This window comes from Mus caroli, unplaced genomic scaffold (assembly GCF_978045245.1).
Source record: "Mus caroli unplaced genomic scaffold, Mus_caroli_1 scaffold_16, whole genome shotgun sequence".
NCBI lineage: Eukaryota > Metazoa > Chordata > Mammalia > Rodentia > Muridae > Mus > Mus caroli.
The window spans coordinates 45,629,143-45,655,626 of record NW_028227271.1 but is presented as its reverse complement, the minus strand read 5'-3'; the positions used below and the strand labels follow the sequence as shown (position 1 = coordinate 45,655,626).

The 26,484-nt window shown below is 43.6% G+C and overlaps 1 protein-coding gene across 2 annotated transcripts in view; it reads left to right on the top strand.

Moving 5' to 3' along the window:
• The window catches only part of Fer1l6 (fer-1 like family member 6), a 116,986-nt gene extending 94,383 nt beyond the window's left edge, over window positions 1–22,603 (top strand). For both annotated transcript variants that reach the window (XM_085831348.1, XM_085831347.1), the window contains exons 33-40: window positions 519–679; window positions 2,259–2,401; window positions 3,825–3,913; window positions 4,286–4,384; window positions 7,283–7,524; window positions 9,015–9,178; window positions 20,556–20,656; window positions 22,417–22,603. In XM_085831348.1, coding sequence (XP_085687474.1) covers window positions 519–679; window positions 2,259–2,401; window positions 3,825–3,913; window positions 4,286–4,384; window positions 7,283–7,524; window positions 9,015–9,178; window positions 20,556–20,656; window positions 22,417–22,603 — 1,186 coding nt within the window. The remainder of the gene's footprint in view (window positions 1–518; window positions 680–2,258; window positions 2,402–3,824; window positions 3,914–4,285; window positions 4,385–7,282; window positions 7,525–9,014; window positions 9,179–20,555; window positions 20,657–22,416) is intronic.
• Window positions 22,604–26,484: the final 3,881 nt, after the last annotated feature.

Genomic DNA, 26,484 nt, shown 5'->3' with positions numbered 1-26,484 from the left:
TGTTGGTTTTTTTGGTTTTGGTTTTTCGAGACAGGGTTTCTCTGTATAGCCCTGGCTGTCTTGGTACTCACTCTGTAGACCAGGCTGGCCTTGAACTCAGAAATCTGCCTGCTTCTGCCTCTTAAGTGCTGGGATTAAAGGCGTGCGCCACCACTCCCTGGCTCAATGTTTTTGTTTTGTTTTGTTTTGTTTTGTTTTGTTTTGTTTTGTTTTGTTTTGTTTTGTTTTGTTTTGTTTTAAGAAGAGTGTATTGGTTTAAAAAAAAAATCAAAATTCCTGCAAACTATCTTTATGTCAAGCTGGCTGCAAGCCCTGTCTTTTATGCAAGCTGTGCTTATGCAAGGGTGCTCGACTAGAGAGAGAAGAAAATGAAACAAAGCCAAACACACTAGCCCAGGTGTATAACTGGGGGAAATTACACAAGCCACATTTGATAGGAGCTTTTACTGGGGACCTCAAAGGGTGCTCCCCTAGAGTGCACCCAGGCTCACTTCATCTGTCTTTCCTCCTCTTCTCAGAGAAGGGTACAATGCCTGGAGGGACACGTCCAAACCCACAGAAATCCTAACCAAGCTGTGTAAAGACAACAAACTGGACGGACCGTACTTCCGCCCCGGGAAGATACAGATTGGAAAGAAGGTCTTTTCTGGGAAAACCGTCTTCACTGAAGAAGACTCCGGTAACTCCCAGCACACGGCTCTGCTGATGTAGCTGGTTTGTTAAAAAAGGCTGATTCCACTGGCTGAGGCTTGGGGATAGTGGGTCATTTAATTACAAAAGGGAAAGACAGAAAATCCAGTAGGCTAATAAGAAGCACTCAGTCACAAGGTTCAGGTAACTACACTGCATCCTGGTCTATGTCCTTCCCGTCTTTGTGTGTGTTGTTCAAGACTTGAAAATGTGCCAAGCCAGCAGGAGCGTTCAGTGAATGTCACATGGCATTAAACAGTAGGTGCAGCCCAGCATCCTGCAAGCCCTGTACCCAACTATCTTACTGCGGCACCGAGAGAGGAATATTTTTCCATGAGTATCACAGGACACACCCTGCAGATCCCAAAGAAGTTTTCATAACTTTGAGAGGAAGGCACAAAAGGCATTTTTAGTGATGCAGCGAAACTCTGGCCCCACTACATCTGAGCAGTTGCTGCTTCTCTAAAGCATCCATGCTTTTGCTACAGTCAAACTGAGGTGATAGCGAGGCTGTTTCAACATGATTGGCTCCCACCATTTTTATTTCTGTCTACTTCTTTATTTTGGACCCAATAACATACTGAGGGTTCTTGCATGCAATTATTGCTATTTAAACAGTCTTTTGGTGATAGATTGATATGAACTTCCTTTTAAAAAATTTCCTCTTCACAATATACTCTTATGGTGATGTAATTATCTGGTCCAAACTATACATTTGACTAAGTAATGATGGAAAAACAGCAATTTTGCACTCTAAAAACATGAAATTATGTTCATAACATCAGTTCCTGAGTGACTAAACTTTATGACAAAGGTTTATTCATTGATGGTCTAACTCTATTAGCACTTACTGATATAATTATTGCCACCAGGTGGTTGTTTCTGTGGTCCCTTCCTATAAAGTCAGATTTGATTATCTGATATCTTATATCATCTTATATCTTACATCTATCATCACTATAAGCTTTGTCAAGAAGATTTTACTTTTTCAATAATTTTGTCTTGCTTTGTGATATCCCTTCCACCTGTATTTTTTTATTATTATTTTTATCTTTTAAGCCATGAATTACCTCCTCTGGTGGATTGAAGTATAGGTGTTTATAGTTGAGGTCCCAGGCAAAGAGAAGACATCTACAAACACACCTTTTTACTGAAGGCCATTTTACTGAAGGCCACCCTGATTTCTAGGTCCTCACATTGTGGTGTGACCAAACATACCCTCTTTAGTGTCTGTCATCCATCAGCTGTGGAATCTCCAGGAATCTGGTTGAGTGTGTATGTGTGTATGCATGTATGTGTGTGTGTGTAAAACCCCCACTCCAGAACATGATTGATGTCTCTGTCTTCTTATCATTTGACTTATCTCAGGTCTCTGTCTCCACATTCAGTCTCTTTCTCATTCATATGATACCACCTTCAGTTCTTTCTGATTCTTATTTTCTTTTATTCCTACTATGTCCTAGTGTCTTTAGGATGCATGGTTAAGGAAAGTGCTTAAGACAGACAACATCAAGGCCCCCCACTCTTTGCTTCTAACAGGCCTCTTCCCTTGTCTTTACTCCCTGCAGAGGAGATGGTGGAGTCTTATGAACACTTGGCCCTCAAGGTGTTACACTCTTGGGAGGACATCCCTGAGGCTGGGTGGAGGCTGGTTCCTGAGCACATAGAAACAAGGCCACTCTACCACAAGGATAAGCCAGGAATGGAGCAGGTAGTGTTACCAGTGTTGTTAAAGGCAGAGCCTAGACTTTGCCAGCCTTAAGGAGTTAGGTAGGGTTGGTGACTCATCCTCGGGGGCAAATCAAACAGATAAAGTCACAGTGAAAAGCAAGAAAGATTTACTAACTGTGCCTAGATTGATAAGATGATAAAGGAGTTCATTGAACCCCCACATCTATTTTAAAGACCCTGGCATGACATTTAGGTTTAATAGAGTTCAAGAGGTCTACATACTTAACTATGCAGTATTGTTCAAGAGATGTTCCCATCCATCACTGGTCCATTATTCCCTTTGTTCCAGTCTCTCCTTTAACGTGATCTGGCAAATTGTCAGACTATATGGAGTCTCTTTCTGCAAGATGTGCTACCTAACTTGCTGGTACCAGGTCTCATCCTTTTTTCTCCTCATACATGAAATTCCCGAGTAAATTTCACTTTCTTGGGAACCATTATGTTGCTGGTTTCATAGCTAAAGAAAGAGACACAAGTGTCTCTTTAAAACATTTCATGCCTGCCAAGGTGGCTGCAGTCATGGACAGGGCAGGTCTGGCCTAAAGTGGAGTGTTTGTTCACAAGAAAAGTGTCCTTGTCCCTAAAAGCTCATCCTGTGTGCCTTACAGTAGTGATTTTATCCAAGGATGGTTTTGAGCTTCTTCCTAGGGAACACATAGCGCTGTCTGGAAATAGTTTGGGTTCTTAGAAGTAGGTGAGGTGCTATCCAGTGGGTAGATGCTGCTAAACATTCTACAGTGCACAGGATAGCCTCTACTCCAAAGAAAGAGTTACCTAGCAATAATGTCAGTAGAGTTGAAAAACTAGGCTCTGAAGTCACTGTTGATTTTGTATCTCCATTTTTACCATTTGAATGAACAAAGTCCTTTGTAAGAACTTTGACATTTGAAAAACTTTGAAGCTTGACCGAGATGTAGAAATTCTTGAGACAGAGTGTATTGACTGCATAGTGCCGTGTCTATTGCATAGGAGAGGAGACACAGGAGAGGCCCAGTAAAGGTTGTCTTGCCCTTCCCCAGCTCTTAACTTGTGCATCTGTAAACTCCTAGTAAAATGTGCTATCGAAGGTGTGGTGGTCCATTTCTGTAGTTCCAGACTTTTGTAATTCCAGCATCTGTACCAGGAGTTCAAGGCCAGTTACACATATATAATGTGTGCAAGGCCAATCTAGGCTACTTGAGTTTAGCTCAAGGGAGGGAAGAAAGAAAGGAATGGGGAAAGGAAGAGAAGAAGAGTGAGAGAAGACTCTACCTTTGCTAGCAAATAGGCTATCTGTATATAAAGACACCAAATCTTACCTAACATCCATTCTAACAAGGGGATATTTTAAAATAACGGATGGTCAATTATCATGCTCTGCCATCATCTCTCAAAGCTAAAGGAAACTTTCTTTTGTGAACAAGGGCCGCCTACAGATGTGGGTGGATATGTTTCCCAAAGACACACCTCAGCTTGGACCTCCAGTTGACATTTCACCAAGGAAACCCAAAGGGTAAGCTAATCTGTCTGTGCTGAGGGGAAGAGACTGTGGTAGCAGAATAGAGGATTACAGCATTTGAGGTGGGAGATGGCCATCTGGCCAGTGGCAGTGGCACATGAGGTGTGGTGACAGAGGTGGTTAAATTGGTGGCTTCTGCATTTCAAGTTCCTCGGATGGAAAATGCTGGTCCATTGAAGGAGGAGCTACTCTGACCAACTCATACCCCAGCGAGTCTGAGATCTCCTGTCAGGCCACTTAGTTCTGACAGATCATCCTTGAGGGCTGATGCTAATGACCCTGACAGACTCAGGCTTACAGACCAAGTACAATGCTTTTGACCCCATTTTAAGGTCGTCCACCTAACACTGTGCTCCTTCACCCCAGATACGAGCTGAGGGTGACCATCTGGAACACTGAAGATGTTATTTTAGAAGATGAAAATATCTTCACAGGTCAAAAATCAAGCGATATTTATGTCAAAGGGTAAGGTTACCCACACGTTCCATTCTTCCTTTCTCCATCCCTTCCTCCTTTAGCCTCTAGCCAATCTATGCTTTGTGGAAGCCATCACTCACAGTCCACGGAAGGAAGTGTCCTGCTTTGTTAGATAAGGCCACTTTCTGTGTAAAATATTTGTCTTGTTCATTTCTTTTGCTAAGAATTATTTTATGAAAACACTTTTGGTGTGTAAATCTTTTTAAAATTTTTTTATTAGATATTTTCTTCATTTACATTTCAAATGCTATCCCAAAAGTCCTCTATGCCTTCCCCCCACATTGCTCACTTACCCACCCACTCCCACTTCTTGGCCCTGGCATTCCCTTAACTGGGGCAAATAAAGTGGGCAATACCAAGGGGCCTCTCTTCCCAATGATGGCCGACTAGGCCATCTTCTGCTACATATGCAGCTAGAGACATGAGCTACACCCATGGAAGGAGTTACAGAGACAAAGTTTGGAGCTGACACGAAAGGATGGACCATCTAGAGACTGCCCTACCCGGGGGTCTGTCCCATAATCAGCCACCAAACCCAGACACTATTGCATGTGCCAGCAAGATTTTGCTGATAGGACCCTGATATAGCTGTCTCTTGTGAGGCTATGCCAGTGCCTTGCAAATACAGAAGTGGATGCTCACAGTCAGCTATTGGATGGAACACAGGGCCCCCAATGGAGGAGCTAGAGAAAGTACCCAAGGAGCTGAAGGCATCTGCAACCCTATCAGTGTGTATATCTTATATAATTATCTTTCAGTTAAATGTAGGATAACTAAACATTCAAGTGTCCTTCAAAGTGCATCTGCCCTTCCATGGGAAGCAAGCAGAGCAACATGTGTGTTATAGAGGGAAAGGGCATGTGTTTAGCAGATCATAAAGCTAAGGCAAAGGCTAGAACTTAGCCCTCCCCATTTGCTACTGATTAACAAGAGATTGCGGCCCTGGATCCTGCCGTTGAAGCTTCCCTATACCTCTTCAATCTCAGTCGTGCTTTCACTCAGCCCCCAGTCAGGGAGTCAGGGAGGACAGAGAAAATCAGATATAAATTCATCCCAACCTTATGGTGATAGCCCTCGCTCTTTCCTGAGCAAGAAACGCCTTGGCAGTCAAAGCATGCTCAGTGGTTCACAGTTCTCATTTTCTTCTCCAGAATGAGAATAGAGGAATGAATTTTGACGAAACAAGAGTAATAAAGTAGCAGAATATTACTCGGGGAACAGAATTAAAGTCATCTGAAACTGCTCTTCAGTCACGTTGAGGAAAGATTAAGGTGTTCTGCAAAATGGGATTCCATCATGGCTCACCCTATGGAACGCTTCTGGCAGAGTTCAGAAACTTTCACATCCTGGCCATTAAGATGTATATATATATATATATATATATATATATATATATATGCCCACATTCAGGACTCTCACCCTTTTCCTGGGGCTGCCAGGGCTGGCACAAACACAGGCCTGCTGCTGTTGCTAATCCCAATGGCTCAGCTTGGATTCATCCTGCTAATTAATCTTTCTCTTCTCCTGCTCTAAGGACCGCCCAGCACGGCCGCCCTCTCCTTTTGCACGCAGTCTCTCTTAACCTTGGCAGCAGCTTGTTCTTCCTGTTTTCCTCCTACCCTGGCTGCTCGATTCTCAAGGGTCTGGAAGTTCATGGTTCTTCCATCCGGCTGTTAACAGTCCAGGGTGTTTTCTCTTTTCCTTAACTAAATAAGTGTGTCTACTCTCTGCCACTGTGTTCTGCAAAAATGTGCCACTAAATACACGTGGCCTGCCTCTCTGAAGGGAAGGGCTTTCCTCTTCCCTAGGAATGAGAAATGGATGCTTTCAGAACACAGGTGGATTAGGGCCTAAAGAAATGGCTCAGCAGTTAAGAGCATACACTACTCTTCCAGAGACCCGAGTTTAGTGCCCTGTGCCCACATCTGTCAGCTCAGAGGTTCCTGTAACATCAGCTCCAGGGAATTCAACACCTCTGGCCTCCTTGGGCACTGTCACACATTTGTGCATAGACACACACACACACACACATACACACATACACTCTAAAAGGTAATAAAAGTAAATCTTTCTTTAAAAAAGAAAGTAAATTGATTGAATCCTCAACTAGTCTGAATAAAGTCTTTGTTTTTAAACCAACTAACCACAGATGAAGTACTAGGGGAAACTTTCACTTGTAGCTTACATTATTAGCATGGAGGAAAAACAATGGAAAATATGAGAAGGAAGGATGTCCCCAAGGTCTTTAACAGAGATGCCATGTCATTCCTCAGAACAGTCCTATGAACCAGGAGCCAAAACCAGTTTCAATTTTTACAGATCTACGTTAGACACAAAGAGGTTAGACAAGTGACCTGCAGTTATACCATGAGTAGGTAGAGCCAGGACTTAGAAGCTCAGTGGCTGTGGCCAGCCCACCCACACTCTTGCTACCCCTGTACCCCAAATGACCCAAATCTGCTACACTGTCAGGATCCAAAATCAGAGCGGAGAAGCAAGACATTCTCAGACCCAACAGCAGGTCAAACACCCAATTTCAGAGGTTTCATTGTAATCTTGTTCTAACACTCTAGTGTGGCGATGACACCCCTGCCCCTTACAAAGAGGACTCCCAGATGACAGGAGCTCAGACTTCATGTTCATTTCCTATTTCCTATCTTAATTGCACAGAGCTTCTCATCTATACACTGCCAAAGACACTTACGCGGCCTGCCTTCGGATGAGTCTCTTCTTTCGGATCCCAGCTTCTCTCTTTCATATTAAGATGGAAATTTCCATCTGAACCCAAGCTACATCTAACCTGCAGCTGTGGCTCAGACACACTGAATGAAGCTGGTTGAGTCACTCTTGACTCTGAGTGTTTGGATCTCCTTAATCTTTGTGCAGGTGGATCAAGGGCCTGGAGGACGACAGGCAGGAGACAGATGTGCACTACAACTCCCTGACTGGAGAAGGCAACTTCAACTGGCGCTTCCTGTTTCCGTTCCAGTACCTGCCCGCTGAAAAGCAGATGGTCATCAGCAAGAGGGAGAACATCTTCTCCCTGGAGAAGATGGAATGTAAGACCCCGGCCGTGCTGGTGCTGCAGGTCTGGGATTTTGAAAGACTGTCCTCAGATGACTTCCTGGGTAAGCCTGGTGGCCTTCTCCAGCATGCATTCATGTTAAGGATGTCGCCCTAGCTTTGGGAGAACTTAATGTGATTCTGTTATGAGGACAATAATTTTAGAGCTATTACTGGGGAGCTGACAAAATAAGTTACAGCCTGTGCATACATCAGGCCCCTGATAAGTGGATCTTTGTTCTAAAATACACAGTTAAACTTTGAGTTCATTACTAATGGGTTATGCCAACCAGAGGGGCTGAAGAGGCTACCCAGCAGTTAAGGGCATGGGTTGCTCTTGCAGAGGACCCTGGGTTTGGTTCCCAGCATCCATATCAGGAGGCTCACAACCATATGAGACCCCAGTTCCAGGGGATCTGATGCCCTGCCCGGGCACCTGCATGACTGTGGTACATATACATATATTCAGGCCCACATACAAATGTGTAAGGTAAAATAATAAATAGTTAGGAAAAAGAACCAACCACAGCTCCTCACAGAGAGAGCACTCAGTAAACAGCAACCCTGCCACCATGAAAATACTGAGCAGTCAGCGGTTTGGAAAGTTGGGGAGGATGCACTAAGTGCAAAAGAATGTGTGATGAAAATATCATTTCTTTAAGATATGTATTTATATTTTATGTAAATTTATATAAATATATACATAAATTAAGGGCATGAATATATTAATATCTTTTATAACTGTATATCTTAAAGTAAAGAGGGGCAGGCAGGCTAGGGGTACGTGCTACTGCACAAAGGGGTGGCCAGTTTGGTAAGAATATATATATATATATATATATATATATATATATACACATGTATACATACACACACATGTACACACACACATATATATGTATATATACCACTCTACATATAGAGTTATATATATACATATATACATATATACATATATACATATATACATATATAACTCTAGTGCATATATATATATGTATATATATATATATATATATATATATATATATATATATATATCTGATGTACATGCACTAGAATTTTACCTTTAATAGGAAAGTTTTTGATGTGAGCTACACCACTCCTTTATGACAGTATCTTAACCTGAAGTGACATTGCCATTAACCAGAAGGCTCACTTCTGTTCTAAGAATAGATGCGAAGGGGGAAAGACTTTGACCCTGGGTGCAAGATGGTGAATGGGGGCCTCCCATGGGGAGATCGGTACTGAAGGACAACAAACCTGAGGCCTCATCATGCAGACACAGGGAACCACACAGAGAGTCGGGAAGGTGCCCAGTAGTAATAGTATCCCAAGCTTCACATAGCACTCTGCCCTGCCTTCCACCTGCCGCCATGTTATTAATTCTTTATGGCAACACATGTCTTCATCCCATTTATACCTGCTCATAGAGCAGACACATCTCACACGCAGTGTAACACCGAGCGGGTGACTGGCAAGTGCATCTATGAGTCTGTGCTGATCCACGGAGACTGGAAAGCCCTCCATAACTGTTAGGGGCCTCTCCTCACAGGCTCCCTGGAAATGAACCTTAACAGCTTCCCTCGGGCAGCCAAGTCCGCGAAAGCCTGCGATCTGTCCAAGTTTGAAAATGCAGTCCAGGAGAACAAGATCTCCATATTCCAGCAAAAGCGCGTGCGTGGCTGGTGGCCTTTTGCAAAGAGCAAAGAGCTCACGGTAAGTGACAGCTGTAGGTGGTGAGCTGGGGACCATTGGGGACATTGTGCTCTCTCTCTCTCTGTGTGTGAGTCATTTTGTAAGCTTCAAGTTAAGTGCTTTGAGGTGACTTTTCAGAGCCCTCAAAGCTAGACGTCCTAAAGCTTTATGAATGCATTAATAATCCTTTTATATTTCAGCCTACTTGATTTATAAGCTATCTCTGTTGGGGCAATTTTCCCTCATTTCATCTGAACTCATGCCCCTGGCATTAATTTTTTAAACTTTTCTTGAAATTATGCATAAAATCGTGGCTAATGCACAGTCTGAGTATAATACCCTCCTTCCTTAAACCTCTGAGCACAGGACCCAATTTTAAAGTCAGTCCATCCTTTCGCAACTTCCTGAAGAGGGTGATAGCTGGTAGAGACATTTTCTCTTTCTTCTGCATTGCAAGTTTGCTCTGTAGTGGTTTATCCTGGACCATGCATGACTGGAGTTCCTGATCTTTCAAAGATACTGGATAGGATGTTTCTTTTAAACATTCTTTGAACTCTCCACCCCATTGCACTTCTGTAGGGATGGAGGGATTGGCCAAGCAGGTTGTACCAAGGTGCTGTGGCAGACAGCAGGACTCTCTCCCGCTAGACTTTCTCTGCCCTGGATTCAGTGGATGTGAGGCAAGAAAACCCCTGGAAGCTGCTGGTCTGATGCCCTGGTATCTGCTCTTCTTGTATTTTCTGGAAAGTTTTCTTCTTTCTTCCATTCTTAGTTTAGTTTCCTATGACCTGATAATATTGGTGAGAAACCTGAGGTACCAGCCATCCAAGGTCTTCCAGGTCCCCGAAGGACTTGCTGAGGGCTAACTGCACTCTAATTCTATGCTGGTTCTGGACTGGGACACAGGAGGTAAGACAATAGCTGGAAAGAATCAATCCTAGACAGAGTGGCTAAGAAGGAGCAGGCAAAGATGGAGAAGATGAAAGGAAACAGGCTAACACAGAAACCAAGAGAGGGAACTCTTAAAGGGCCAGTGGGATCTTCTTGGTATCAGTTACTGTTCTGCTGCTGGGTTAAAACGCCATGACCGAAAGCAACCTGTAGAGGAAAGGGTGTCTTCTGGCTTACAGTTCCAGAGGGAGAGGAGTCCACCATGGGGTAAGCTCAGCAGCAAGCGATAGTCATGGCAACTGGAGCAGGAAGCCAAGAGATCACATCTTCAACCACAAATGTGAAACAGAGAGTGAACTACAAGTGCAGCAGAGCTATATACTCTCAACGCTCACCCCTACTGACATACTTCCTCATCAAGGCTGTACCATCTCCCTAAACCATATCACCAGCTGGTCCAAAGTTCTCAAACACCAGAGCCTGTGGGGAACATTTGTCATTCAAGCCAGCCCAATCCCAAGGTAAGAAAATTGCTTTATGAATCTAAATACATGCTTTCAAGTCAGAACCTTGCACATGGAACTTAGGCTAAACCATTGAGTGTCACTGAGTCCCATCAATGAAGTTTAATGTACAATGTATGTAAGAATTCCCTAGGAAGCTGCTGAATGGAAGATCTTTATTCAGTATATGGGGAAGCCCAGGAGCCTACACTTCCAACAGCAAGATCCCAGGTGAGGTCATTCTTACGTCATTCCTATGCCATGCTCTGAAAGGATGGCAGCGGTGCCTGACCCATGGAGCCTGTGCCTGATACATTATGTGGGCGTGTCTATTGGATCCAGCAGCATAGAGGGTCCCAGCAAACTCTGAGAAATGGAGTTGTGAAATATCATAACAGTGTTCATCATAACGGCCTAAAAGTGGAAACACCCTGGCATCCATCAGCCGATGAGTGAATAAATGAATAAGGACACACGTGCTCAAGTGGAGATTATTCTCCAGCCATGGAAAGAAGTAGAGTACTGAGCACAGACAGACCTTGAAAACATTATGCCAAGAGAAAGAAGCCAGGAACAGAGACCGTGTGATCGCCGATTTTACCTACACAAAACGTGCAAATAAGCAATCCAGGAAAATAGCTTGGTGGTTGACCGAGACTGAAGGGAAGAGAAACGGATGCTAATTGGCTACAAGGGAGTTAAAAGAGTGGGTTCAAAGCCAACTCTTGTGCAGAGCCTGGCTCCATTATTAACCCACTATGCAATTGCAGGCAGCTTCATGCCTCAGTCTCAGGGCCCTTACCTGCAGAACCAGAGGAAGTAAACGTGAGTACCTCCTGAGGCTGTTGTGACATCGAAAGGGCGCCAGATCTGTGTCTGGAACACGGTGAGTATTCAGTGAATGCCAGAATTCATGTGCTGTGGCATGGTAATTAGTCTCACCATCCTACACTTCTGCCTCCTTCTGCCACCTGGAAGAGCTAAATATCTGAGTCTATAAGCAATGATGTCCACTCCTAATGGGTGAAGAAGACAGAGGGGGTCAGGAAGAAGAAATAGAGCCTCTCACACAGTAGAGTGTGATCTGCCATAGACGTGTGGCAAGGACACGTGCTGGCAGTCACAACTGATTGTGCCAGGCACAGGTTGTGAAGGGCTGAATATGCGAACTGACACTGGAGGATCTCATGTGACTGTGGAGTCTCCATTGCTGTCTCTGACCTCCGCAGCCCCAGTCTTTGAAAATCAAACCACAGCCTCTGCAAAAAAGCAGCCTCAAACCATCATGTGTGGTCAAGGGTATCATCTCTCCAAGTAACCGCAGGGCTAGCCTGCTGCTTCTTTTCCCACGCCGGCATGCTTTACCCATGAAGAACCCAAGCTTCTCTTTGGCCAGTTGACTTTCTCACATTCTGCCTGGCTTAGAGTCTCTGTTGTGCCCAAGTGACAGGACTGACAAGTGATGGCGCTCTGAATCATTAGTTTCTGTTTAGTGTCACTGTGTGGGCTCCAGTGTTTCCCATAGCACCAAAGACTCAGTGGTTATGAATTCATTCGATTTCTAAAGCTCCATTATACATACATATATACATACATACATATGACCATATATACAATATACACATTTTATATTTTTTTTCCACAGAGCAGTCATTATATAGTTTAACATGGCTGATCAAGAAAAGACATGATTTAAACCCAAGCTGTGCATACCTAAGTTCCTTGGTCTTAGCCCCTGTACAGTACTTCTCTTTCTGGGAGAAGCCCATGGAAATGAAGGCACATTCAGCCTGGTTCTACCCAGCCCGGTCTTGAGCTTATTAGCCATCTTCTCCATTGAGGGCTAAGATGATATCTGGCAAAACAAAATCTATCCTTGAACCAGAAAAACCTGTCCACAAAGGAAATAGAGATTGATGACTGTCTTAGGATTTCTATTGCTGTAAGAAACAAAAACAGAAAACTAACAAAACAAAAAAACAAAACATGACCAAAAGCAGTTTTGGGTAGAAAAGATTTATTTCACCTTACATCGTATAAATCCCTCACTGAGGGAAGCCATGGCAGGAACTCAGTGCAGGAACCTGAAGGCAGGAACTAGAGCAGAAGTCATGGTGGACTGCTGTTTACTGGCTTGCTCACCCTGCTTTCTTATTGCGCCAGAACCACCAGCCCAGAGAGTGGCACCACCCACAGAGATGTAGGCCCTCCCACATCAATAACCAAAAAAATAAAACATAGGCTTGCCCACAGGCCAATCTGGTAGGGGTATTTTCTATTCATGTTCCCTCTTCCAAAATGCTTCTAGGTTGTATGTCAAGTTAACATAAAACTAGTCAACACGGTTGCTAAGTAATAGTTAACCAAGGATGTGACATACACCACAAGCGAGAGGTCACAAAGACAGAAACAACCCCCACCCCCACCCCGTCATTACCAAGACAAGCAGTCACAACCCACTCCATAACTAGTTTCCAGGTAAAAGATAACTAGTTCAAGTGATTGTAGTGATTAACTGAGTTAAGAGAATCCATTTGTAGTGAAGGACGGGAGAGGTTGGGGCTAGGGGATACTTGTTGAATCTTTATGACAAGAGACATTCTATGACTTGGAATGAGGTTCATGCCAGAGTTAGGCCCCTCCCCCTCAGAAGTAGCAGTAGATTTATTTAGATTCCCCCTTACCCCTTGCCTCTTTCTCTCATTTATTTATACATACACAAGGTCTCTAGTCTCCCCAATCTTGTCCACACTGGCCTTCCTGTCCTCCAGCCTCAGCCTCCCAGGTAGTTGGACTTGCACATTGTGATACAGCCCCAGGCTAGGATGCTAACTTTCTTGATGTTTGCTTTGTGGAAAAGCAGTTCCTAAGCCTTTGACAAAGACAGGCCTGCACATTATAAAGGATGAAGCTGACTTAATTTTCAAAGGTGTTTATATACATCTCAAAGAGAAGAGAAAGCACTTCTAAAGGAAATGCTCCAAGAGAAAGAAAGAGAGGAGAATCCTGTTTACACAATGCTTTGTTTGTTGTAGACAAGGTCTATGGATCTATGTAGACCAGGCTGGCCTTGAACTCATGACCCTTCAGTCATATTGGGTACTGTGCCTAGTCTTCTTCCTATGTTACCAAGAGAAAGAATTAAGTCTTTTTAAACCTGTATTTCCCCTTACGCATCTTAAAAAGGGAGAATGTGAGCTGACTTTATTCTTCACTCACACCGTGTCCCTGTCAGATCCTGAAAGTCCCACTGAGGCTGTAGAAGTAACTTGGCCCCAGCTTCCCCTTGTCCTCTCTACTCTGTAACAAACCAACATCCATTCCCAGGAAACCAAGCCTCCAGCCCTTTTCTCCTAGTGGGACAGGAAAGTAGATCATCGAACATGGAAAGGAAAACCTGGGCCACTCTTGGGTCACCTTCTGTCTCTTGAGTCTCAGCTTCCAAGTCTTTAAGGTGCAAAGGCTGAACTATGTGCCTCCCCCCACCCCACCCCCACCCCACCCCCACCCCACCCCCACCCCTACCCCCTGAGGTGTTTTCATGGCACAGGCTCAAATTCTAACTCTACACGGGTCCTCTCATTCTTTGAAATTATTCATAGTGTTGGAAATGATGGCTCAGCCTGCTCTCCCAGCACTTGGGAAGCTGAGGCAGGAGGACTGCTCCCAGTCAGGAACTAACATGGGCTACATTGTAAGCTGCAGATTATCCTGGGCTACAGAGTGGGGGCTCCCCAAAGGGATGTTTTCTCAAGAGTATACACCATCCACAAAGTGTTGGAATGTTCAGTGTTTTTGAGCCCCAGTCACTGGCAGGGGAGAGAGGATTTGTTTCCAGTCTCCACCACCTGCCAGACTTATTTTTAAAGCTGCTCATCAGAAGTCCAAGCTGTATAATTTAGACACTTGGATTCGCACAGCTCCTGGTGTGCTGTGTTGCCGTCCTTGGAGTCACTGGAAGCTGGCTGCGGGGATCACTCAGGGTGCGTGCCCTTGGCAGAGCTGAAGGGCAGGTGCACACACTGCACCCTGCATTATATACTTCTTCACCCACTTAAAAGTTATCTTAAACGCCATCTTCAAATAAATCACTCACGTACGATATGGAGGCCAGAGAGTTTCTTCTACAGGAAAATCCCACAAATTAACATCAATCCAAGGTTAGGTCCTAGGGCTGTCATGCCCTAAATTAAAAAGGAGGCAGCTGTACTTAAGGTCTCGGGAGAAGCTCTCTCCATTCTCTGTGGCTAAGAGCTACAGGCTCAGCGATGAGGAGGGTGAGTTCTTGGTATCTCTGTGTTCCCAGCGTGGCTGAGGAGGCTGCTTAGCTCATGGATCGTGACACATGTAGTGGATTCTGACTCTTTAAGACCGGAGGATAGCGTTTGTGCATAAAGGCTGTTTTTGAGGTTGCCCACAGGAAATGTGAAAAGTGTCAAGGCTGGGGAGAGCCCCACACACCCTCACATGCATATCATCTCGAGAAAGCTATGGCTGAGGCACAGGTTCTTTTCCATGTTTCCTGGATGTCACATCCCCTTTGCTGTGACAGCATTTACCAGGCAATAGCGACTTAAAGAACGAAAGTTTTATTTTGACTTGGGGATTAAGGGATGCATCCTGTCATGGCATAGAAGGCGTGGCAGCAGGAGCTGGTCACACTATATTCACAGTCATGGAGCAGAAAGAGAGAGGAGTCTACACGCTAACCTCTCGCATTCCTTATGCAGTCCAGGACTGCATGGTGTGGAGCCTCTCAGATCCAATGCTTCTCTCCTAGTTAGGCTTTAGTGGAAACACTCTCTCACAGACACACCAGAGTGTATCTCTTTGGTGAGACTAGGCCTGAATTACCAGGTTGCTTTTCTTCATCTCTGTTCAGTGCATTTTCTCTGAGTAGAGTTGGATGCAAGTCACCACATTGCAGCTTATTGGAAAGTCAGTATATTTGATACAGGGTACTGTTTACTTCCCAGAGAACCAGTGGCCCTGCTGTAGATGATACTGAGTTACTGGGTTTGTTAGGTTGGCATAAGTAAGATCTGTTCATGCAAAGCTACATTTTCTCCTCTGCAAGAGCAGGTCACTGTCGGGTAACACTGGCAACAGAAGTTCTCTCTGATGCAACACCTCTCACCTACTGGTTTTTATAACCACCAAGGATCTTGTCACTCCATGCTCTCCCTCTCCCTTTCCCCCTCCCCCTCTCTTCCCCTTCCTCTCTCCCTCCCTTTCCCCCTCCCCCTCTCCTCCCCTCCCCCTCCCTTTCCCCCTCTCCCTCCCCCCTCCCATCTCCATTTATTAGTTAGCATACATCTAAGAGTTTCCCTTCATAAAGCAAATTTATGATCACTCTACTTTCCCACCCCCAAAACAATGGAATAAATAAAATCATATCTACTAATTACCAATGATTAGAATCAAGAGTTATTTTAGGAATTAGGATGAAACTTTTCCTCCTTGATTTATATTTGACTGTGTCACTACAGACTAATGAAATTTTTGGAAAAATGCATCATCTAATTGTATCCTCTGAAAGAATCTAACATCAGAATCTCCTATTAACAAATAAGACTTCTAGTGCTTGGATTCTATCTTCTAGATACCATCTTCTAACAAAAGTACCTGACTTCAGACCTATAGACAAAATCCAAGAAGAGTCTGAGGTGCCTTGACAGTTGGTTCAAGAATGTTTGTGTTCAGTACAAAGGCCTTTTCTGGGGTCTGAATTATTCTTTAATTCAGGTATTCAGGTACTCAGAAATGAAATTCCTAGATTGAGAACATGGGTATATACAATGCATACACACACACTTGTGTGTGTGTGTGTGTGTGTGTGAATGAATCCACCACTGTCATATAGCTGTGACAGAAACAACTTAAGAAGGAAGATTAATTTTGGCTCACAGGTTCTGTGGCTTCAGTCCACCATAGCAGGGAAGTGGTGGCAGAAGTGTGTGGCAAAGGTCATTCCTCTCATGGTGGACCAGAAAACAGAGACTGAGGCTGATAGGGCTTGATCACCTTCTCTAGGGACCGACTTTCAACTGTCCAGATATCACCTTTTGAGGGTGACACCGTCCTCAAAAAAATAACACAACCATTTAGGGAACAGGTATTCAAAACACAAGCCTGTAGGGACATTTTAGATCCAAACTGTAACTCTCTATCCATATTTTTCCTTAAAGTATTTTATCAATGCACAGTCTACCATGAACGTTTGCAAATCACTCTTTTAATACCAATGAGGTTGCATTTTAATGAGCAATCATTACTGGTTAAAAGAAAACCCAAAACGATGTCCATTCTGAATGTGATCCCTTCTCTGTGTACCTGATAGCCACTCCCAGTGTGCTGAAATCTGAAGCTCACAAGCAGTAACTGTGTTACAGCACCCACACAGTCTCTTCAGGGACCTTTCCTTGTCTTTCCTCCACCCCACCCCCATCCCCAGATGTCATGAGGTTAATGGGTAGTCTCTCAAACTGCCCGTGTTTTTGTTTTTGTTGTTCTAGCCCTGGTTTTAAATTGCATTTGCAGGATATTATTAGCTTAAGACCTCTGTTTGGTGTGAGGCTGAATATTGATGATGGAGTGGGAAGTGAAGCCCTCTGGGTGCAGAGATAGGCGGTGAGGAGCGGAGTTTATCAGAATGTGACAGTCACACCTTCCCCCGTTGCCTTCCTGAGGCCAGAGTAAGCAAGGCTCTTCATAATAATAACTAACGACTTCTATGCCAAGGTCAGAATTTATGTGCTCAGCCTTCTTTGTATAATCTTCCTGTTATACTCTGGGCCTGTGAGACTTATCTAGGCATGTCTTATGCTGGGGTTGGGGTGTTTATATTAAGAGCATCTTTAGGAGAGTGAGTCTTAAACTGGCCAGGCCACTCACTCAAAGTCACACTGTTTCAACGCAGATCAATAGATTATAGTCATTCAACTATTGTCCATACTGAGCTTTGCTATTCTATGCAATCCTCAAGCTATCCAGGCCATAAATTGGGGTCAAATATTAATGCCAGAGTTATAGCAACGATTGTAAATCCCTTTAAAAACCTTTCAGAAAAATCACAGTTATTCATTGTTATTAAAGGTGACTTGGTGGGTAAAGGTGCTTGCTGCCAAGCCTGAGGAAGTGGGTACAATTTCCCTATGGGTTAGAGAAGAGAACTGACGCCTGCAAGTTGTCCTCTGCCTGACACACATGTACATACACACACATATACACACACACACACACACCACACACACACACACACACACACACGCACACACACATGCATATGTGCATGCCACACATACTTTCTGTCTCTCAATAAGTAGATAAGCAAATATATGTAAATAAAATATCTGAATCGTAGGACATTTAATGAGGCTTTGGGTTGAACCAGGCTTTTGAACCAGAGAATGAATGACGACAGCCTTGAGATTTGAATTCATAACTTGGATATAAGTTGACCTTACATCTCTGCTCATTCAGGCAGCCATGCCAAAGTTAGCCCAAGCATTCTGTCCTCCTCAGCAAGGGGTCACCTGAACACCAGAAGTGGCAAAATAATGGGACTTGATACAAGAACCTCAGGACTCACAGCATAATTTTGTAACAGAGATTAGCAAGGCTCTCCAAACCTTGGTGTCTTGGGCTGCAACTCAGACACGGAAATGCTATCTACTTTCCTGGGTACTTTAAACGGACCATAAGTGTATGAAACACTATTCAGGCTGCAGAGATCTGTAGGTGAGCTATCATCATTATCATAATCACATCATCACCATCATTATGCCGTAGAATATAAAGAAGCGGCTACGGTCCTTTTACTCTCAACCCGACTGTTCCCTGTTGATACATACTCTGTTTCAAGAACTACAGAACTTGGCAATTTGTTAGCATCTCTCAAACTGACTATCAAATGGGAGCAACTCTATGAAGTTCTGAGTAAACAAAAAACTACTCAGCAGAGGCTAAGCCACCCCTGAAAGGGCCCTGGAAGAAAGACTGCTCTATTGGCCATGGATTTTAAACTGGTTTCTTAGATTCCTTCCAATCATTAAGTCTTAAGGAGCTCCCTGGAGCTTTAAATCTACTTTTAGCACATCCAAGATATTATGGCCAGATCACTCTAGAACAACTGACAGATGAGGAACCAGGGAGACAAGCGCCTTTAGGAGGTAGTTATGAAGATGTCAGGGAATCACCTGAGAATGATGCTTAAACCTAATCCAGGATTAAACAAATTAATGAATAGGTTGTCGGGCAGTTTGTTAGTATGGAAATACCATGAGACTTTGTGTCTTATAGACCAGGATTCATATTCTGGTTGGACAGCTTACTATATCTGTATTTCCTTGGAAACATGATTTGACCTTTAGCTTCAGATCTCTATCTACAAAAAATAGGTATTTTACTTGTTTTTCTAGATAGACCAAGAGATGGTAGAAATAGAGCCAGAGATGAGTAGTACAACTGCAATTTGAATTTCAGTATTAATATTATTATTATGATAATTGTGTGGAAGTATGACTTTAAACTAAAGAAGCTATATATTACATATTTTCCAGTTTCTAAATATTCTCTGAGCATGTTGACTGCCATAATTTATTATTGGGAATGAGAGACTACACACATATTCCTGTATTCAAGGGACATTTGTAAACTATGGGACATGATTGAGTGGAATAAGAAATAAACCAGACACTCATGTAATCTGTAATCATGTGACCCCCAGAGAGCCACTACGACATTGATTGCATTTGTTAAAATGCATCTATGATGCTTTTATCTCTTGTGATCTCTACTGTCCCCTCCCTGTCACATCACCTTGGATCTCAGGGCACGAAATCCAAGGAGGCAGGAGGAGAGAAAATCTATTCCAGCGGATTAGAGTCCCCAGAGCCTGGACTGGCAGTAGCTTAGAGAGGATCTGTCATGCGGTGAATGAATAATTGAACAAGGAAGAATGACTTGATTTTTTGCACTGTAGTTTGCCAGTCCAGGATTTACATAATTTCCAATAATTTTGGCATAATGCTTGAATCACCTGACACTCATCACTTCTAAGTCTATGTTTGCCATAGAGGAGTGGGAGGGAGGTAGTTCTAAAAAGAAAGGCTAGTTCTGATATCATTAATGAACACACACACACACATACACACACACACACACACACACACACACACACTGATGGGGAGCTGGGAAGCTATTCTGAAAACTCAAGGTCACATCCACTAATTCCTTCCCAAGGACTGATGGAAAGAAAGTAGCTGATAGAAAGAGGGCTACCCCATGAGTCATTAGCTCCCTCTCTAGTGGGTATTCCGTTTCTATCATTAGTCTTATTTATTCCTATATCAATGATGGCAATGGCCCACGTGGGTTGTCTGTGTCTATATATCTGTGTGTGTCTGTACATGTGGAACCCTTTCCATACACAAAACTCATCAGTAGCATCGTTATGGGCCTCTGTGTGGTGATTGTGTATGTTTAATGCCAGTGTGTGCACAAGTGTACACAGGTGTGTGTGCCTGGCATACGTGTGTAGAGAACAAGGTGATGTTGTGATATCTTCACTCACCCTTCTTCACATTATTGTTGTTGTTGTTGTTGTTGTTGTTGTTGTTGTATTACTGAGGCAAGGTTTCTTCACTCAGCCTGAAACTTACCATTTCACCTCCATGGGCTCACCAGTGGGCCCCTGACATCTGCTTGACTCTGCCTCCTGACTTCTGGGGTTACAGACACACACTGACACCTCTGTCTTTTATATGGGTGATAAGGGTCTGAACTTGAGTCTTCATGCTTTCGCAACAAGCACTCTTCCCACTGAGTTCTCTCTCCAGACTCACCCTGGGGATTTTATGATTCCTCACGAGATGGTTTCTCCCAGGACCAGAAAACAGTTCTCAAAATGAACCAACAGACTAGTCAAAATACTTCCTTGTAATACAATAGCACTTTGACAATGCTGGGTTTGCCCCAGAAACTGCACTTTCTGTCTTATGCAGGGCAAGGTTGAAGCTGAATTCCACCTGGTCACAGCAGAAGAAGCCGAGAAAAACCCTGTTGGGAAAGCCCGGAAGGAGCCCGAGCCCTTGGCCAAGCCCAAGTGAGTATGGCTGGCCTGCAGTTGGAAACATGGGGCCCGGACTTTCCTGTTCCTGCACACAGAACTCAGGAGTCGGGGGTCAGGCAATAGTGCCATACAACCTGTGTAGTGTACGGTTTCTATAACTGAAAAGTGCCCCAAAGATCACAGGCTGCAGATGGAGCAAGTCCTTCTGTAACATGCTCTGGAGATAGATTGATTGATTGTCAGATGATTGACTTAACATTTTCACATCTTTTTTTTGAAAAGTTTTCCTTCAATGTCATAGTTCTAATTAATATTTTTGAGGAGGGCATAGTATTCCATGGGCTCAGTGCCCATCGTCAACTTGGTCACCACCCACAATCAGATAATCAACTTAATTTTGTCATTTTCTGTTTTGCTTTGTTTTGGTTTTTTTGATACAATCAGAACATTTTCTTTTTCATGTGTCATTACTCTTTAAAAATAGCCAGAATCAGAATTATTTTAAAAATGATGGTACTTTATTGTACCTGATTCTTGGTTACATAGCTATTAAGAACTGAATGTTCATGAAATATGCATATAAAATGCCTTTCAGAATCATGCACATTTGTCCTATCACCCCAGACCCCGGTGCCTGATGTTGTTCTACACCCATCTGGTGCCTCTCATAGTGTCAGGAACATAACAGCACTTACTCGCTAACTCAAAGTTGTTTATTAAAACATCTGTCTAAAACACTTTGCTCACAGAGACACATACACAGGGTCCACACAGGGTCCAGGGCTGAGAGAGAAAAGTGGACGCAGGCTCCCAAGCCTGACCAAGAAACTCTCTACAATTGACATCTGTTTGCAAAAGAAAAAGTGGTTTTCTCCACTGGAGTCTCACTGGGTAGATAAACCACACCCGAGGGCAGGCCCATGCCCAGCAGTAGTTGGGCAACACAAAATGAGCTCATTTTGTGGACTTTTTCTTTCATATTGCTATACTCAGGCATTTTTTTGTCTTGTATATTACAGATTCTAATTTTGTGTTTTTACGGATGTTTTGTGTCTTTCTGTGCCTTACTTCTTTGTTGGTTGGTTGGTTTTGATTCCGGGTTTGGGTTGACTTTTTTGTTTTTTGTGTTTCTGTTTGTTTTTTCTGTTTGTTTTCTAAGTAGAGAGGAAGAAAGGACATGGAGTTGGGTGGGTGTGGAGGTGACGAGGATCTGGGAGGGGTTGGGGGAGGGAAAACTGTGATCACAATATATTGTACGAAAAATCCTTTCAATTAAAAAATAAATAAAAATTTAAAAAAATACTTTGGAGGGCACAAAAGAAACGTGAGGCCTAGACTCTGACTGACAGCAGCTTTCTCACTTATTTAGGAGACATAGCACAGAGACTCATAAAGTAGTTAGAGGAAGAGAAGCCAAATATGCTGTGCTCAGAAAGAGGGTCAGTCAAGGTGAGGCAGGAATTTAGGGCAAGTGCTCCTCATGGACCATCAAGACATGCAGAAGGTGGGCTTGATCTGGTCACAGGACAGATGGAGGGATGGGAGGTGTGGGCTTCAGGGTGGGTTCTAACGGGCTCTGGTTCTAATCAGAGCACCTTTTAACAACACCATGCAAGAGTCACTACAGACTACTTAGTGAAAGGTCCCACTTCTGTTGCTCTCAGCAGAATATTCCCCTGCCCCCCACTACTCTCAGACCCCTCCTAGGGGTCCCCAGAAAGACAGAAGTGATTCCTGGGAGTTTGAGACTCCTGGATATTGACCATGACCCCCTTCCCTGATTCCTTCCCTAGCCGCCCAGACACCTCCTTCTCGTGGTTCGTGAGCCCCTTCAAGTGCCTGTACCACCTCATCTGGAAGAACTACAAGAAGTACATCATCATTGCCTTCATCCTGATCATCCTCATCGTCTTCCTGGTCCTCTTCATCTACACCCTGCCAGGCGCCATCAGCCGGAGGATCGTCGTGGGTGGCTCGTAGGACACAGATCTTTTTTTTCATGATTGCTCGCCTCTGTTCTATACAGGACCCTCTAAGATCATGTGCTGCGAGAGGTACTGTGCTGAATCTAAAGGGATAGACTCCCAGGACCCAATCGCCTTCCTGTGTCTTGGGATGACAAATCATGTCTTCTCCAGGAAAGACTGGACTCTGGCAGTCTTTCGCTGCCCCAATGCCTGCTACCATCTTTTAAACCCCTAAACCCCAAGTCTGATTTTTGCCCACAAGTAATCTCAATGACTCTTTCACTCCAGGCTAATGAACAGTGACCTCAAATTGACCTCACTGAGCCTTTTCTTCATGTAATAGATTCTATTTTTAAAAGATTAAACTCTGGGTCTGAGATTTTATTAGAAGCACTGCATTTCAAACAAAATGTCTTAGTAAATGGACTCAAAGCATTTAGTAAATTACTAGCTATTTAACATGTCCCAAAAATTGCTTGATTTAGTCTTCAGGGTTTTAGGACATAGCCACATTCAGACTGTCAAACTGGCTTAGCAAAATATGTGTTTAAATCATGTAAAATAGTTCAATGTTGAAATTCCCCTATAGCAGTGGTTCTAATTCCATGGCAGTAGCAAAATTATAGTTATGAAGTAGCAACAGAAATAATTTTATGGTTGAGGGTCCCCACAACATGATGAACAGTATTAAAGGGTGGCAGCATTAGGAAAGTTGAGAACCACGGCCCTATAGAGACAAAAATACAGCCAGGTTACCTTCAAAGTCAACCACACGTGTGCCGTAGCAGTAGTGAGCTATGAGAAGTTCACTCTAATTTGCTCTGTGGAAGTTTCCAAATGGAGGTTGCAATTTGTCATAAGACATATGAACTATAATTACGTGTGTGTGGGAAGTCAGAGCAGGCTCCGTGCCACCCAGTGGGAATTCTCATTTGCTAGATCCACAGCCTCCCACCAAGTGTCATTGTCCCCACTGGTTACATGACTGTGATATGACTGCCCAGCGCTGCCTCTGCTCATCCCTTCCCCGCCCAGCAGGTGAGCCAGGTTCCAGTGTGAGTCTCAAGTACAGAGTGGAAAAACCAGTCTGAGAAGCAATAGTGTATTCACCTGACAGATGGCACCCGTGCCTGAAAGGAAACTTCTGGGCTCCACAGCACAGTCCCTAGATTCTGTCCTACCTGTGGTGGAGATTGAACTGGGGGGGGGGCTCCTTTCTCGGACACAGTAAGGAAATCAAAGAACTGAGATGTTTGTCCCCACAAACCTTTCTTCTTCTGTCATAAAGGGTCATTTAAGGTGGTACTGGGGAAACTGAGTTGGGTTCCTTTCCTGATACTAGAAGCATCAAGACTTTGACTTTTATTTTTCCTGATTTTTTTTTAAGATGGGATCTGTTATAGTCTGCATGGATCTTAAACTTCTTATAGTCAAGAATAACTGTGATTCCTGATCCTCTCTGCCACTGTTTCCTAAATATTAGGATTATAGTCCTATTCTACCACGCTTCGCTTCTTAGATGGATTTTAATACTATCGCATAGCTTTTCTAGAGGCAAAGGTGCTTACATCTACATAGAAAATCGTTCTAGAATGTTCCTGGTCCATCACAAAACAGAAACACAAACTTGTAGCACTGGTATTCAAACCCAGAGCCAGGGCCTGGTACACGCGGGGCAAGCATTTCACCATTGATTTACAGACCCTGTGATTTTAGACTTAAGCACTGTTCAGTCAGTGCTGGCTCTGAATGCTCCGGCTCTGGCAATTACACCATCACGTTTTCCCGAAGTGCTGAGAAAATAGGAGCTTGCTACCTGGGCAGTGTTTCCTAATGCGAACAGCTGCGTAGGAGGTACCATTCTCACGGCGTGGTGATGTGCATTGTGGTACCATTCTCACGGCGTGGTGATGTGCATACCCCATCCTTAATGAGTAGGTCAGAGTGCTGAATACCACCAGGCACGTGTCCTGAATTCACTATAGGTATATGTGTATGTGCTAGAAAACTATGTACAGCATACTGTAGATACAAATATATATACAATGAAGGAAGAATGTCTAGAGAAATGTACCCACATGAACAATGATTATCCAAGCAGTATCATTTTTCCTTTGCCTTCTTATTTTTCTATTTTTCCTAAAACTTCCCTAATAAACATGTTGTATTTTAATGTAAAAAGTTAATAAACATAAACTTACCTCTGTTCACTTAAAAATATTTATTGTCTCCCTATAAGCTGGACAATTGGAGATGCAGCAGGGCTAATATGCAGGGCCAGACTACCACAGGATTTGCATCCTAGAAGTTACCCCCAAATTACTGTTCTAACTTCAAATAATGGTTCTTCCAAGAAAGGCACTGAACAGCGAACGCGCTTCACAAGTGCATACGTTTCTGGTGTTGTTGGAAAGAGGCGTGCTATTTTTAAATAAATGTAGATGTATGGGCAGGTGCTTTCTAGTGAATTCTGAAAGGTGAACTCTTGACAGAACGATACAAATTGTTGAGACACCTAAGAGAAGCAGGCAAGAAAATTACCTGGACACCCTTCTAAGTCTATAAATAGAGTCCGGCCACTTCCCCTCGGCGTCAAAAGACGTCCAGATGCCAAAAAGCCTGGCGGCAGAAGCCTGAGGAAGAGTTGAGAAATGTGTGAGATGGAGTTGGTAAGCAAGGATAATTTTGGCATCAGCCATGTCTGGTGTTCTATACATAGGATATCACATATGGCCTGTCCTACAAAGAAAAATTAAACAAAATAACGTTCTGCCTAATTATGCAGCCCCAGTGCTAAAGAGAGTCACAGGTTTTTTAAAAAAGAATACCCATTTCCCAGGTTGTCATGAGCCCCCACCTTTCTCTCTTTCTTCCAGCTTAAATCCATTTCAGAATGCATTTTATCTCATTAAATAACATGTAAATTCCCTCACCCCCAAACAATGCTGGAAAACTTAGTCCTAGGGAAAAACACAAACACGCTACAGGACTGGATACCTAATGTGACATCACACCCTGAAATCATTTGATAGTCTGTTCTTCTCTTCTGCTGTAAACACCCTGGCCAAAGAGAAAACATTTTGTTTTCCTTTTAAAATTGGTATACACAGTGAGTGTATGTGTGTGTACAAGTTTGTGTATGTGGTCATATATGTGCAGGTGCATGTAATTGTGTGTGTGGCTATGTACATGCAGGCGCATGTAATTGAATGTGTGCGCATGAGTATGTATGCATGCACACATATATGAGAGGTCTTACTTTATCAATTTCCATCTTCATCTTTTGGGACACAGGTCTCTTTCTGAACCCCAAAGTTCACCGATTCAGTTAGGATGGCTAGTCAGTGAATAAGCTCTGGAAATCTACCTGTCTCTGTTCCCCCAAACACTAAAGATATGCACCATTATACCTTGCGTTTACATTGGCACTGGGGATCCAATTCCCCAGCCCAGAGGAAAGATATTTTAGAGGGAGACACCTGTGCTCTCAGACTATTGAAACAATGATCCCCAAAGAGCTGGAACTTCTCCAGGAATCTCCACCTGGGGCAAGGAGAAAACTGAAGCCTGGTGCCAAGTCAGAGTGAGATCTTGCTTATCAGCAAGAAACATCACAGCTTGTCAGACCACCTTGCAGGAGAGATGCTGGGCAGTGGTAGAAGGCTAGACCACACGAGCTTGGGACAGCTTAGTCATGTATGCCTCTTGCTCTGTCTTTAAACTTTAGCCAGTGAAGGTGGACGTGAGTGGTTACTAGACATTTTTTATTTGTCCCTCTTCCTAATATGGTCATGTTGCATGATGCCCCATTCTCTCCTTTCTCCATTACTTGTCTCCTTAATTGATTATTGAGAATGGGTGGCCAACCCTAGCTGGTGAGAGCTGCCAGAGCCC